This window comes from Primulina tabacum, chromosome 4 (genome assembly GCF_025594145.1).
Source record: "Primulina tabacum isolate GXHZ01 chromosome 4, ASM2559414v2, whole genome shotgun sequence".
NCBI lineage: Eukaryota > Viridiplantae > Streptophyta > Magnoliopsida > Lamiales > Gesneriaceae > Primulina > Primulina tabacum.
This window is the reverse complement of record NC_134553.1, coordinates 35,243,902-35,259,155: the sequence shown is the minus strand read 5'-3', so window position 1 is coordinate 35,259,155 and position 15,254 is coordinate 35,243,902. Positions and strand designations below refer to the sequence as shown.

At 37.9% G+C, this 15,254-nt stretch overlaps 1 protein-coding gene across 5 annotated transcripts; it reads right to left on the bottom strand.

Moving 5' to 3' along the window:
- Window positions 1-8,855: 8,855 nt before the first annotated feature.
- On the bottom strand, window positions 8,856-11,774 carry LOC142543221 (uncharacterized). Of its 5 annotated transcripts, none has more exons than XM_075650339.1 (5): window positions 11,568-11,774; window positions 10,960-11,049; window positions 9,664-10,859; window positions 9,496-9,568; window positions 8,856-9,100 (listed from the first exon to the last, which is right to left on the bottom strand). In XM_075650339.1, the coding sequence occupies exons 3-5, from the start codon at window positions 10,779-10,781 to the stop codon at window positions 8,960-8,962; spliced, it is 1,332 nt and encodes a 443-aa protein (XP_075506454.1). In that variant the 5' UTR covers window positions 10,782-10,859; window positions 10,960-11,049; window positions 11,568-11,774; the 3' UTR covers window positions 8,856-8,959. The 5 variants fall into 5 exon arrangements, with proteins under 5 accessions (XP_075506454.1, XP_075506456.1, XP_075506453.1 ...); XM_075650341.1 differs by having other exon boundaries at window positions 11,031-11,049; XM_075650338.1 differs by having other exon boundaries at window positions 9,664-11,049.
- Window positions 11,775-15,254: the final 3,480 nt, after the last annotated feature.

Below are 15,254 nucleotides of genomic sequence, written 5' to 3'. Positions count from 1 at the left end.
TTTACAATGAGCCCGAAATATTTCTTCTATAATTTAAATACTAAAATAATATTTCATCTCACATCATAAACATGCCCACACGTAATCAAAACCAATCATATACAAACAACTCATATCCTCGGGACATGCCCCGGTATATAAATACATATACATATATACTGGGAACCAAATATAAACCTCAACTCAAACTGTGACTCCCTCCAGAAGTACCATCTCCGGTCTCCTGATATCCTGGAGTACCTGCCATTGTCCACACACAAAGACAACAACAGCCCCCCTTGGGGGTGAGCAAAGCTCCGTATGGAACAACCATCATATATATCACAAGTATCTAAACAATGATATATGGTATGCAATGCATGTATGTCGTGGAGTTATCGGGTCAAATGCCCATCCACTGAGCACATGTCAGAATCAAACGAATCGCTATCAAATCAATGCTCGAGCTGGCACACCGGCCTCAATAAGGGATACTCGTATGATAGCGTCAACAAAGTGCCATCAAATCCTAAATCTCATATCCAATCATCGGGACCACAAATGTCTATGTCTTTAAGGGTCATATAATACCAAACATAGCATTGTGTTCGCAAACCCCAGAATCCATTCAAATCATATCAGGGTATCCAAGGATCATAGCTCAACGTGCATGTCATGTATCGATGTATGCATCAAACGATGTGTGTTAACAAAACATTTATTTTAGACATTGATATTCAAATCTCAATGTCATATATGCCACATAAACTCAACAATTAAGGCATATAGACACATATTCTCAATCCAATCTATCAAATCAATCCAACATATATCATATAATACAGATACCTGTCGTATGTTACCCGGTCGCAACATACCTCAATTCTTCGTTTCCAGTTGATGTAGCCTGAAGATATTGATATTACACTTTATCTACATCAATAACATACTCATTCCAATCAATAACATAATCCAAAATCATTAATATGAGTTTCAAATATCATTTGAAACTTCAAAAATTCATATCAAATCAAAATCATATCATAATTCAATTCCGACTTCAAAACTTAGTTTCTTGTCGGTTATTCTACTACATACAAGAAATTCAACTTCAAATACATGCTATTCCAGCACTTTGATATTTGAAGCTGCTGGAACCAGAAGAAAATTACCTCAGTCAGAAGCCCTCGACGCGAAGATCACAAATATATAATTTTTTTCGCGTTTAGACAGCGTTTCGAAGTCGATTCGGACGAAAGAAAATCGAAATCTCTCAAATTCCCTCGAAATTATTGAAGTTAATTGACGGAGGAAAGAAAGAGAAGAATTTATTCTTATCCCACCGCCTCTCGCGCTCAGGCGGTAGAATTCTCGCGCCCGAGCGCGAGACGTTCTGCCCCCGAGTTGAATTTGTGCCGCGCTCGGGCGCGGAACGTTCTGCCCGAACACACATTTGATATATCCTGGCGCTCGGGTGGTCATTTTCTACCGCCCGGGCGCCACACGTTCTGTACAAATATAAATTTTTGTACTATATTGGCGTCCGGCTTCTCCACTCGAGCTCTTACAACGTCAATTCATATTCAATATTCCATTGTCATGATATACATCAAATACATAATCACATTACAATTTCATAAATTATCGATAATCACACAGGATTTACGATAATACGATACACGGTCCTTACATTATGGATTCGTTGCAGAAGAATCACCAATCCTCTGTGACAATACAAGCACGATTGCGATCACATATAATACAGTTCTTCACTCAAGGATCAAACATATTTACGTCAGACATCACTTCATCAGATACCAGGCTCTAAAGAAGGAAATCGGGCTGGAGTACAAATCAACCGAACAACAAGCAGCTGACATCTTTGCAAAGCCACTACTCGAGACTAAGTTTTCTTATTTTCGCAAAATACTTGATTTAATTGATTTGTCTTAATCTTATTAGCATTATTATATGTTCTTGTTGTTAGTCAGTTATTACCAGTCAGATTACAGAAGAACAAAGTAGTAAAGTAATAGACAGCAATGGACAAAACAGAAATTTAATTGATAAAATCGAGCTTCTATTACACGATTCAGTTCCCTATCTACTGCATCTTGCCAAAGAGACATCCAACTGGATATCTCGTCGAAGGAAGTTCTTCTGAAGCCCTTTGAGAAACCAATTCTTTCAAGCACTCTTTTCTCTTTGATGAGCATCAGGTAGTATAGTCCTTCATCAGTTGCGAGATCTGAAGTATGAATGACGGAGATTCGTCGCTTATACTTGATCTCAATTGCCAGTTGTTCTCTTGTGGAAACTCGTCTCTCCTGTTTGATAGACTGCAGCTCTTGAACCTTCGTCCAGGTGGACATTGTTTTCACGAAGACAAAGTCTTCGATATCTTTCTTCCAAAATTCTTCGAATGAAAGACTCTTTGCAAGATTGGAATGTCTGGAACTACTTACCTTGTCCATTTGTTCTTGATTGATATTATCTGCTAAAATATTTTGTATTTGATGAGTTTGATCTTATTTATAGACAAATACAACCAACTGTACAAAAAAAGATTAAGAGACATCAGTCAACCGTCTACAATTAATTCATCAGCGATGAGATTCTCTTACTCTCTTTTCGATTTTATGCATATATTTATGGGGAATGACGATTTTAAATTGGTTAACTGATAAGACAATTGTCAGTTGGTCTTCAACTGAACTGATTCAGTTTTCAACTGATCACTCAGTTATTGAAATAACTTATTTTATCATATAGGTTAACTGATTATCGATAAAATTCCACATTAAGTGATGTGACTGTTAAAATTACGCATTTAATTATGTCATTCATTGAATAGTGATTGGTAACATGGCCCCACGTAGTCCAAGTGACTTTTATTCACAATTACACACCACATACACACGTTTTATTCAAATTAATCTTGTACTGACACGTGTCCAAAAATTTGAGCAGTCACCAACATAAGTAATGTGCCGTTTCTATTCAGTTCCTTTACGATTTTCAGAGCAAATCAAATACCCAGAGCCTTTCTTCTTCTCAGATATTCAAACATTCAGCAATGTCAAGCCAAACACCTGCGTATATTCTAAATGCAATGGCTATTGACTTCGAGTCAGTCCTCTCTGTCAAGGACGAAGCTGTTCGAGGTGTCTTTCTCAAACTGGAAGCAGCTGTGCTGAAGAAATTTCTTGGGTTATCAACTCAAGAGATTTATCCCAAGGAGATTCAAGATTTATATGCCAATAGCTTCATCTCAGCTGACGGTAAACTCACAACAACCGTCAACAGTAAGTTGCTGATAATAGACGCAGACTCCTTCAGCACTCTCTTCCAACTACCTTCCGATGGCTTAGCTCATTTTTATGAAGTGAAAATTTCTGACATTGAGGAGATGCAGACGTTGTTATCTGCTGATGGGAGGAAAAATAAGGTTTCTGACCCAAGACGGAACTGAAACCAGAAATCCAGTTGCTGGCGAACATTGTGGCCAAGGGTGTACTCGCCAAGGCAGGCTCGTTTGCTGCCATCACCCTTGAAAAGTTTCAAGTAATGACTGCTATTACGAATGGACGGAGACTGAACTGGTCAGCTATCATTTTCAACATCATGAAAAACATGGTTCAATCCTCCAAACAGTCCAAAGGTTTTGTTGTGCCACTCAGCTATCTTCTAAAGAATAAAGATTTGGTGGATGACTCTGCTGAAAAGTCATCCAAATTCAAGGTCTTTGATGCCAAAAATGTTCACAATGCAAAGACAAGGCTGGACATTTCTCCTGAGCAGTTTATCAAAGTCAAGAAGGCGATTAATAAGCTGGCAGCTCCCAAATCAGTCGAGAAGGCGAAGACCAAGGACTTGGCTTAGAAAAAGACAATCAGAAGGAAACTGATTGTCAGTGAAATTGAATTGGAGAAAACTCCTTCTCCGAAAATCTTGAAGAAGCCAAGGTCCCAAAAGACCAAACCAATTACTGTTGTGGAAACTGTCCCAGCTGACAGATTGAAGCCAACTGGATCTGAACAGCCTATCATTTTTATACCAATCAGGTTAGTTCCAGCTGCATCTTCAACTGAACCTCAACAACCTCCTACAACTGTTTCTTCAAAGAAGACAACCACCGAATCTTGTGAGAAACTGAAACTAGTTGGAGTAAGAGCACCAATCATCACAGTAGCCAGACCAACGGTCCTATTAATGGCTAGACCAAAGGGTATGGTGATTCGAGAGGTGGATTCCACCACCTCAGGGCTGAGCATCTCTCACGCCCTAACTGATCCCAAAGAAAAGGGCAAGATGATTGAAGATCCCAGGCCAACCAACCCCATTCAAACTCACATCGATTTGATATGGATAGAAATAAATGAGTTCGCTAAATCAGAGTTGGAAACCTACGATAAATGGGTCAGTTACAGAACTAAAGTGTTTGCTCGGCGGTTGAAGAAGAAGTCAGTTCTATCAGACTTCATTGCCCTGGAAACAATATTTTTGAAGACAGTTAAGGCTATCACTATTGCTCAAGCGCTGGAGAAGATGTCATATTTCTTTGATCTGATGCGTGAAAAGAGGCTAGCTGAAGTTTCAACTCAACTAAGAATGAACTATGATCCTATCAGTCCAACTGCCTACAATGACATAGCAGTTTTCAGCAGCTGGACATGAATCTATCTTCTTTGCAGATGAAGATCAAAGTGTGGGAATCTGATCAACAGTTGTATATTCTATTAAATTCCCAAAGTCCCACCTCATGGGAGCAGGCTGAACCTTCAACGAATAAGTCAGAGTCATCCAAGGAAGCAGTTGTTGAACAAACTGAGCAAGTAACTACTCCTTCTACTTCAAAGGATGATCAACCATCATCTTCTGTTCCTCCGAGATCTCCTCCAGCAAATCTTCAGCTGTATACCAAAGCTGATTTGTCTTTGGCCAATGTAGATGAAGTGATTCAATCAGTGGCCTCTGACATCTAGCTAAATGTTGTAACTGATGAATCAGTTGAAGACCAGAGCAAAACTGAACAAATAGCCTCAGAAACTATAGTGCAAGAAGTTGAAGAACTAGTTCAGTCGCCTGTCACGACTGAACAAGAAGTTCAAACAGAAACTGAAGTGGCTCAGTTTCAATCTTAACAAACTGAAGAAGTGCAAGTGAAAACTGAAGACCCAGCTGCTGCTCAGGCTTCTACTCCACCTCAAGAACCTCAACAGGAGGTTGAAGAAATTATTCCAGAAATAGTTCCAGCTGTGACTGAAACAACAAATAGGGCCTTGGTAATTTTCAATGAAGAACACAAGGAGCAAGAACCAGAATCATCTGATGCATGTCTCCTTAGATACCAATGGCTAATTATATTATGATATAAGAAATCCAGTCTAGCTTGCACAATCTTATTTCAACCATCTCTGATATTAAGTCAACCCAACTGCTGCATACATTGAAGATTGATTCTACAAAGGAGAGTACTTTGAAGTGCCTTAACAAGGTTACCAAAGACATTACTAACTTATTTCTCAAAAATGGATCAATTGTAAAAGGACAGAGTGACAATTCCAGCTCTTTTCCAAACTCAAGACATGCTTACCAATATGATTGATTTTATACACACAAGCATGACAAAGAGAATGGATTTGTTGCAGGAACAAATGTTAAATGCCATATCTCAATTCACTTTAAAAGTCCGTACTTTATCAAATAAAGTTGGTGGTGTTGGAATCTTAATTTCGGAGTTTGACAAATTGAGCGTGAAAATATTGAAGAACTGATCAAGACAACTGAAGCTAACTGAACTGAAGATATGGAAATGATATTTGCCCGAACTGAAGATTAATACGCAAATAATCAAAGGTAATTGAACTGATCAAAGCTAACTGAAGTTGTGTAGTCAACAGGACGATCAGTTAAGACTGATCAGTTACACAAGCAATCAGTTAATCCTATCGGCTATAAAGAGTCAACTGATAAATCAGCTTGACACGTCATCAGTTAAAGAGTGTAGCCAACGACTGACAATTTGTACAAAAGCAAACTGCAACTTGTAGTGGGAACGCCGCATTTCATAAATGCTACAGTGTACGATTGTCAGAAGAATGTTGACGTGTCTACTCAGGACAAGCCAACGGACATAAATTATTCAAATACACTCAATGTTATCGTTGGTAAACAAAGCTTATAAATAGTCGAGAAGATCAGTTGAGAAGATTGATCGACACGAAGTTACCCAAGATACGAAAATTACCATTACTGAGCTACAACAAGTTTCAAGCAAGAAATTCATTCTCAGTAAATCATTTACAAAAGCTCATGCTTATTATATGCATTCATAGCTTTCAGGTTATATTTTGAGCTTAAGCACAAACATTCATTGTTGTAATATTCGATCTTTTATAGATCAGTTGTGCTTAAAAACTACATCAGTTGAGTATTGATAAAGTTGTATTGATACTAAGAGTTTCAGTTTGACAGCGTTAAGTCCAAACTGAAGTGGGTTTGTACAAAGTGTTGTATAGATCAAAAAGTTTTAGTGAATATCCTATCCTCGAGGTAGAAGGGGTGACGTAGGAGCGTTTGAAGTCTCCGAACATCCACAAATCTTGTGTTCTTTATTCTTAGTTTTATTCTATCCGTCTTTCGGTTATTTCCACACTTTCATTAGTTAACTGATTGACAGTGACAACAAGATTCGCGAATTCAGTTTATCACTAAACTGATTCATCCATCAAAAAGTTGTGAAAATTGTCAAGTGTTTATTCAACCCCCCTCCCCCCTAAACACTTTCACTCACCCAACCCATCCTAACACGATGCATGACGTTCGAGGTATTTGGGACTAGAAATTACTATTGGTTCCTACAAGACACTTTATAGGAGGAAGTATAGAACCCCACGACATTGGAACTAGGTTAGGGAAAAGCTATATTATGACCCGAAATAGTGAGTCAGACAGTAGATGCAGTGGCACAAATCCAAGAGCAAATGAAGACAGCTAGAGCTGTCAAAAGAGTTATGCTTTTTTAGCGACGAAGGGACTTGGAATTTGAAGTTAGTGACCACGTTTTCATCAAGGTGGCACCAATGAAAGGCGTGATGAGATTCAGAAGCAAAAGAAAGCTCAGTCCGCAGTATATTGGATCTTTTGAGATATTGGACCAAATTGGAACTAGAGCATACATAGTCGCTCTACCGAAAAACTCGTCATGAGTTCTTAACATGTTTCTATTCTTCATAAATACATCTCAAGTTCCTCATACGTGATACCCTAAGAGCAAGTGGAGTGTACATCGATCTCTTCCTACAAGGATACACCCGTCCAGATCCTCGACAGACAAGTCCCAAAACTGAAAAATATAGAAATCGCGATGGTCAAAGTACGGGAGCAGAACCATTCTGAAGAAGAGGATACATGGGAGACGGAGCATGATATGTGCATATGATACCCCGAGCTATTCGATAAGTCAAATTTCGATGACGAAATTATTTTAAGAAGGGAACTTAGGGAAGGTTGTAATGTACATCGAACCCACTGGACCACTCATGAGAAAATTAATTAAATATTAAATAGTTTAATATGGGATATATGATTTTGAATGCTAAATTATGTGTTGCATGTGAAAAATGTTACGTTAAAATATTTTTAGGGCTATTCGGGTAAGGGATATGGCACTCGAGACAGCTAAATAAGGAAAGTTGTCATAACTAAAAATAAAAGCCTATAAATAAATTACAACGAGAATAATTATTTTGAATTCAAAGTTTGAATGAGAAAAGGGTAAAAGTTTAACTCAATTCTGGACCCATCATCCAAGCAATAATTATTGATTTTCTTTTGTATGGTGTGCCGATTGCCTTTTCTACATATTTCTTGCAAGGTAATCTTTTTTACTACTAAAATAAGCAAATTTTATTCAATTTTTGATGTACAAATCAAAGCAGTATCTATTGAATTTCATTCATAGAGTGTGGATTGTTTTTTTTTTTTAAATGTCTTCTATGTGTCAAGTCTTTTTTCTACGAGTTCTATGTATATTGATTTAGTTTAAGTATGAAAAGCACTAACTCGTTTTGCATCAAATCAGTGAACATGACTTTTATTCATTGATGCATGAATGATTTTCATAGCATGGATGGATTTCTGGAAAATATGATGATGTTTTTTATGCTTTATGCATATTTATGGTGATAACACGGGATCAGTGTACTGGGATGAGCTTTAGAGAGGGTGTTTTCCAGAACAATATGTGCAATGTATTGGCTTCGACTAGTGCGGACCTATGCCAAAAGGATATAAATTGGTTTGGCCAACTAGAAGCACGCCCATGTGTACGATATGAGCTCATAAGAATGGCCACCACAGCTACGTCATATTTCATCTACTAAGGAAATGCATGTATGTCTGAAGTTATGCCTATAATCATGTCCCTACGCATTTTGTGTTCTTATATGTATTAGTTTGTATTCGAACATGTTTTTTGAGTATTCAGCTTCACTATGTTTGGATGGTGTAGGTGGTGATGATATTAATAATGAGGTAGTAATTGATGAGGCAAGAAGATTGTCCTTCCCCTTGCTCTATAAATTCCTAATGATTTGCATGTTTATTTAGTCATGAGTTATATGCACATATTTATGACGTTGATCAGACTTTTCTCTGATGTTGATCAATGAGCTACGTAGTATTTTAATACATCAAGGCACATAGAGTGTTCGCACGAACAATTTGGATGGTTTGGTCATTCTATAATTGAGTCTTTTGTGTGTCTTACGATTTTAACGAAGTGTCATATGTTATTATATGCTTTTCTACGATTTTTAGAGTTTTTCTGCGTATCATGAAAACCCACAGGAGCAAAATATAAACCAGAAAAATGAAAAATCGAACACTTCCTATTGTTAACACCAACACCTATGACTACATACTTAAAGTTATGCGTCTGAATATCACAATAGTAAGCAACATAAAACGGTGGGCTCTATCTTGCCAAAAGGTTCCTCCATTTATCCTTAAGATCGGCTGGAGTACGAGTCTCTTCAAATACATGGCGACCAAACTCCAAGATTTTCCTCCAAGGAAGATTTTGTTTTGCAGTTGATGCAAATTTCTGCACTCCTTCCTGAGAGGAAACATGTGTCAAAGGCAATAAAATTTAAGCCACGAATGAAAAGTTCTCCTTATGGAAAAAAGGCTTCGGGCTCAATGAAATCCCTTCACACCAGTAAAAAGACTACTTTTGAAAATCATAACAATAAAGGTATATCTTTTTTATCAGAGGTTGAATCGATCATCAGAAGAAGAATTAGGCCAAAAATTAGGATACATTCTGGGAAAATACAATTGCATAGATTACCTACCAGTCCATCGATTTCTTTCAAATGCACAAGAGTATCACCATTTAACATATTATTGTGAGCACAATTAGAATGCTTGATGATCCTTGACTTGAATAACAAATATGTTTGAATAAAATGGAAATAGTATACATCACAAACTGAGCGCTGCAGCTTTTACCTTAAGCATTTCTTCTTCATCCTTCCTCCACATTAGTCTTTTGCGTTTCCCACCGCAAAATAAATCATTAGCCCTGCAAGGCAAGCACGCTAGTACAGAATACTGAAAACCTAATTTATGCATGAATTTGAAACCGTTTTATCAAATAATGGTATGTTAATTACTCACGGATTTACTGAGTGCGTTAAAGATTGATTTGATCTTCTGGAGGTACCAGCTTGTTCATCAAATTCTTTGATGTTTCTCAAAGCCAAAGACAACCTCCTCGAAGGATTTCTTTTTTGAGACTTCGGTTCATTCTTATTCTTATTACTCGGTTTGGGACGCTTATTGCTCAAGGAAACAGTTTCAGAATCCACATCTGAAGATTTGTTCCTTTTCAATCTTCTCTTAGATCCAGCATGCAAAGTTGCTGCAAGTTCTTCACCCGAGGAACCTCCAGAACTTTGAGATACCTCTTCCTGAGTACTTTCTTCTTCTATAGTGTTGATTTTGTGCTCTTCTTGCATTTTTACATTATCCAATTGTCTTCTAGATGGGGTTGACCGACCTTGCACTTGAATGGAATCCTTCGTGAAGGCATCTTTTTCATTATCTCCAATAACTTTATCCAGTTTATGGCTATCAACACATTCTTCAGTCTCTGTTCTATCTAACATCCCATCTTGCTGTGATGTCCTGTCAGCTTCACCGCACAGAACATCATTGCCACGGGCAACAATAGGCTCCATGCCACGTACATTGCTATTAATATTTTCACTGTGCTTTATTGTATCACTTTTGTACGATCTCCTTGATTCATTAGCTCCTCTAAGTGGTGAAAAGTTTGCAGGACATTCACCACGAATACTACCTTGAGCATCTTTATCAGTTCCAACAGATTGATGGAGAACATCACTACCCTGTGCACGTTCCCCAACATGGAAAGCTGCCATATTTACAACTTCATCACCTTCGGATAGGTTAAGCCCATTAGCCTCAGCCCTCGTTTTATCTTCCAAATTTGTTTTGCTACCTACCATTTCAAAGACCGACAAAGCTCTCTTTTTTGACATTGCATTTTCCCATGCTTGTCGTGATTCTCTAACAGCTTGCCGGTGAAAACAATGGGGACAATAGAAGTTCCCTGCATCATCAAATCTTGCAGGACATCCCATACATTTTTCATGAACCGCTAGAAGACAATCATTTTCACTGCACACCAACAGATTCTGACCCTCTTCGCATTTTATGCACAGATTTATTTCTGACCATCCCATTTTCCATAGATCCTCTCTCCCTCCCATTCTTGAGTCCTTAAAACTTATCTTTGGCAGTGAATTTTTATGCAATTAATAAATGCACCACTGCATTGCCAGTAGCATCTACACACAAAAAATTATGCTTTATGTGTAATCTCAAGCTAGAAAACGTGTTCACATGCATAAGAATCTAGTTTAAAGCAGTTTCCATCATATGTTGGACCTCAAACCGGGGTTTAGGATGTCAATTTTCACGAATACATCCTTTCTTGCGTCGTAAGAATAATGTGTTACCTTGATCTACAATCAGAATCTGTAATGAATAATTTATTATCAACAAAAACTGGATACAAGATAAAACTACAAAAAATTCATGGTCGAAAATAAAAGTGTACTTCAACAGTAGACTGTAGTATTTCGATAACCAAAAAGGGATAATAACAACAAGCACAATTACAATTTTCAGGATGGGTAACATGGTAAAGTCATTTTTAATCAAAACGTTGCTTCACAACAGGTGATCAAATTAATCCCTATTAACATTTTCAAAAACAAAATTATCCCTATTAACATAATTTTCTCAATACCACCTCCATAAAGCCAACATCATTTCCCAAACCAGATAAAAGAATAATGAGATGCGAGTCCTCTATTCCCATAACAAGACACAAGCCGAGCTAAAATCACCGGGAAAACATATTTATGTTTCTAAATTTCAGCAATCAGTGACGAGAAAAAAGGGAAAATAAACGCATGTTACATTTATAACACCATATAAACAGAAAGGATGCAAATTTGAAAGATTTTTAATTAAGAATTCAATACGTGTACCTCCGACTTTCGTTCACTAATTTCATCTGCATAATCCTACTTCACGGCAGGTAATAAATTCACAGGGGACGGCGGAGATGGGGGTTGTTCACGGTGGCCCAACGCCTGAGGCAGCGGAATAATTTTTTCTTCGGTGTTCTTCAGCAAGCAAGTAGTCGAAGAGTGCCCTTCTCTTACAAGCGGAAATACAAATCGATTTTAAAAATCAGGATATTCGGATTTAAAAATACCCAACCATTTTTTCAACTTTTTTTTTACTATCCATACCTCTAAAACTTAGTTTTAATTAGGGATATAAACGATCCAAACCAAACCAAACATTAGCAAGCTTGAACCTGATTCATTTAAGATTGTTTGAGGCTCGAGCTCGATTCGAGCTTCTATTATCAGGCTTGAGCTCGATTTGTATTGAAATTACTAAGCTCGAGCTCGACTCATTAAAAGCTCGTTTATCATGTTAATCAATCCTGGCTCGAGCTTCATTCATTAATAGCTCGTTTATCATGTTTAACAAACTTGACTTGAACTCGGCTCGTTTTCGAGCTCGTAAAGTATTGAATTGAGCTCGAGCTTGAGCTTAATTCGAGCTTGTTAAAAATTAAATATATCTATTAACTAATTTTAAATCATACATAAAAATATAAATTCATTCATAAATAATCAAAACGACAAAAATAACAACTAAAAAAACATAAACTCATTATATTATCGAACATCCCAAAATAATACATCTAACATCCAGATAACAAATATTCGTCATACACTGATATTACCGTATAAATAACATTGCAATAACACTCCTTTAATACTTCATTCGCTGCGTTCCAAATAAATTTTATTTTTTAATCAATATAAATTCATTATATTCAATTTAATATAATATTTTAGGATAATAATTTGTAAAGTTACTCAATGTGTATATGACTTGGTGATGTAAATTTTTTGGGGAAAAAAGAATAAGATGGTGTATTTCTGTTAATTTATTATGTTTTAAAGAACACTTTAGTATAATGATATGCAAGATAAAAAAAAATATAATTGTGATTATGTGGTGTAAATTCATATTTTTTTCAACTATGTTTTGTGTTCAATTCATTCCATTGACATTAGTACTAATATTTTTATTTATCAACTCAACAAATGAGCCAAATTCAAGCTTACGAGCCACCTAAACGAGTCGAGCTCGAGCTCGAGCTTACGAGCCACCGAAACAAGTCGAGCTCGAGCTCGAGAGCCTATTATCGAACATGTTTGCGAGCATATTATTAAACATGTTTACGAGCTCACGAGCCGAATATCCTTAGGCTTGAGCTTGGTTTGATTAAATTTTCGAGCTCGAAATCGAGCTTGAGCTTGGATTGATATGATTGACAAACAAACTCAAACGAGCTTTTTATCGAGCCGAGCTTCGAATAGCTCACAAACGGTTTGGTTCATTTACATCCCTAGTTTTAACTACCTAAAATTTTCAAAATTCCAAGAATACCCTTATTCCTTCAATTATGGTACGTGGCATTGTTAAGCCTATCGAGCCTGTTCTTAGAGGCATATAGTGTAACGTCCCAAAAATTTGAAGGTCCACGTGAACCATATGCATGCGAGTTATTAAATTTCTTTGGTATTTTATTAAATTGTTTTAAAGCATTAAATGCATGTTTATTTCATTAAATTGTGTTTAATTATTTTTATGCATAATTATTGCATGGTAGAATTTATTTCATGAAATTTTAAAGGTTCATGCATTACAAATTTTTAAGTTGCATTTCGCGCTCTAACGAGGAACGGAGACCGAAAAATTATCAGAAAAATTATTTTACGACAATATTAATTTTTATTAATTATTTTAATATGTTTTTAAGTGTATTTTTGAAAAATGAGATTTATTGGGTATTTTTAACCGCAAAATTTTAATTTTTAACGGTACATAAATTTTATCTAATCGGGGGACTTTTTCAGGGATTGGCTAATATTTTCAAAAACTTTACAACACGAAATATTTTTCGGGCGTGTGATTCGGCTTGATGAACCTATTTTTTTAACTTAATGGGCTTCAGTTCATTTTAATCTTTTTAAAAACAAACTAGGGCCGTTAATACATTGATTACTTATTTAAATAAAGCCTAAACCTAACCCCCACCCATCAGCCGTTTCCCCCCCTCTACACCCGCAGCATTTTCACGTGAGTATAGCAGCACTCTGCTGCAAAAACTCGGCCATCTCCATTTCTCTTCAAGCAAGCTCCTTCCTCGCTTCTCTGTTGTCTCCCCGACGCGCGTCTCATCAAGATTTCGAGAATCTTATCATCAAGGCACGCTTTAACTCTCGTTTTCTCATCACTTACGCCCTAGGTATTCTGTAGTATATGTACGTTCATTTTCGATCTCTCATGTGTTTGCGTTTTTGTGGTGTTTTGACATGAAACTTGCATCACCTTGTTGGAACTCACGTTTTTATGAATTGTGCAAGTGGGCTGCCATTTTTGTTGATGCTAAGGGGCTGTTCATGGCAGTGCGGTGGAGTCATGAGGTTGATATGAGGTTTGGTTGTGTTTTAGTGAGGGCCGAGAGGTGTAGTGGTCGAAGGGGGCTCACGTTGTTGGTAGGGATCAGGTGAGATGCTGGCCGGCAGCGCAAGGGCTGAACCAAGCCTTGGACCAGACCCTGTTGGGTCCAAGACACGGCTTAGAGAGGCTTTACCGCTGCTGGAGCCGTCCTCAAGGCCGTTCGATTGATTGCAAGTGCGAGGGGCGAGGACGCGGGTGATGGTTTGGGTTGTTTTTCGGCTCCTAGTAGGTTTCAGCCTGCATGAGGCTGGGGCCGTGAGTCCAGTGGGTCCAGCAGGGTCCTAGGGTGGGCAAGGGGAGGTTGGTTCGTGGTTAGATCCGTGGGTTGAAGACTAGGAGCGTAATTATGGAAAGTGCTAGACTTTATGCTCGAAGGGAAGCTGCTGGAAAATTCCAGCAAATCTGGTGGCTGTCTTCTTGAGTCTATGAGGGCTGTAACGTGGCGTTTTGGGGCTGATAGGGCGTGTTTTGAGCATGGTATAAGTTTGGTAGAATTCGGTTAGTTTCGAGTCGATTCGGGTTAAAACTTGGACCTCGGTCCAAGTTTTAAAACGAATCGGTTAAGTTCTATATTGGGCTCGAGTTTATGTTTAGGAATACTTTTAAATATGTTTTGGGACATTTTAAGGAGTTTGGTAAGCTTCAGGTCAATTTTAGATTGTAACGACCCATTACAGGCCCAGTGGACCGCCCATACGGCCCACTGCCCCGATCGACCCAAGGCTATCCCGATCTTGGGCTCCCTCAAAGGGGCCTTTTTCCTCACGGGTTTTCCTTAGGCGTCGTACGGGTTACTCATAGGATCTCCCCCTCCCTACCAAGGGGTTTCTTTCGCCACCCCAAGACTCGATCCCATGACCTATAGGATAAGTACATTGATATCAAGAGTCCTGGTACCAATTGAGCTAGTGGGTCGATCGGGGCAGTGGGCCGTATGGGCGGTCCACTGGGCCTGTAATGGGTCGTTATAATAAAAGGCGTCTTTTATTGTAACGACCCATTACAGGCCCAGTGTGTAACGCCCCGAAAATTTTAAGGTCCGCACAAACCACGTGCATGCAATTATTAAATTCTCTTGCATTTTAAATAATTATTTTAATTGCATGAATTAATTATGTTTTGCA

Coding starts and splice junctions, on each gene's coding strand:
- LOC142543221 (XM_075650338.1), bottom strand. CDS start 10,781: ATGGGAGGGAGAGAGGATCTATGGAAAATGGGATGGTCAGAAATAAAT. Junction 9,569..9,663: donor TTAACGCACTCAGTAAATCC/GTGAGTAATTAA, acceptor CTTGCCTTGCAG/GGCTAATGATTTATTTTGCG. Junction 9,101..9,495: donor ATGAAGAAGAAATGCTTAAG/GTAAAAGCTGCA, acceptor GTTTCCTCTCAG/GAAGGAGTGCAGAAATTTGC.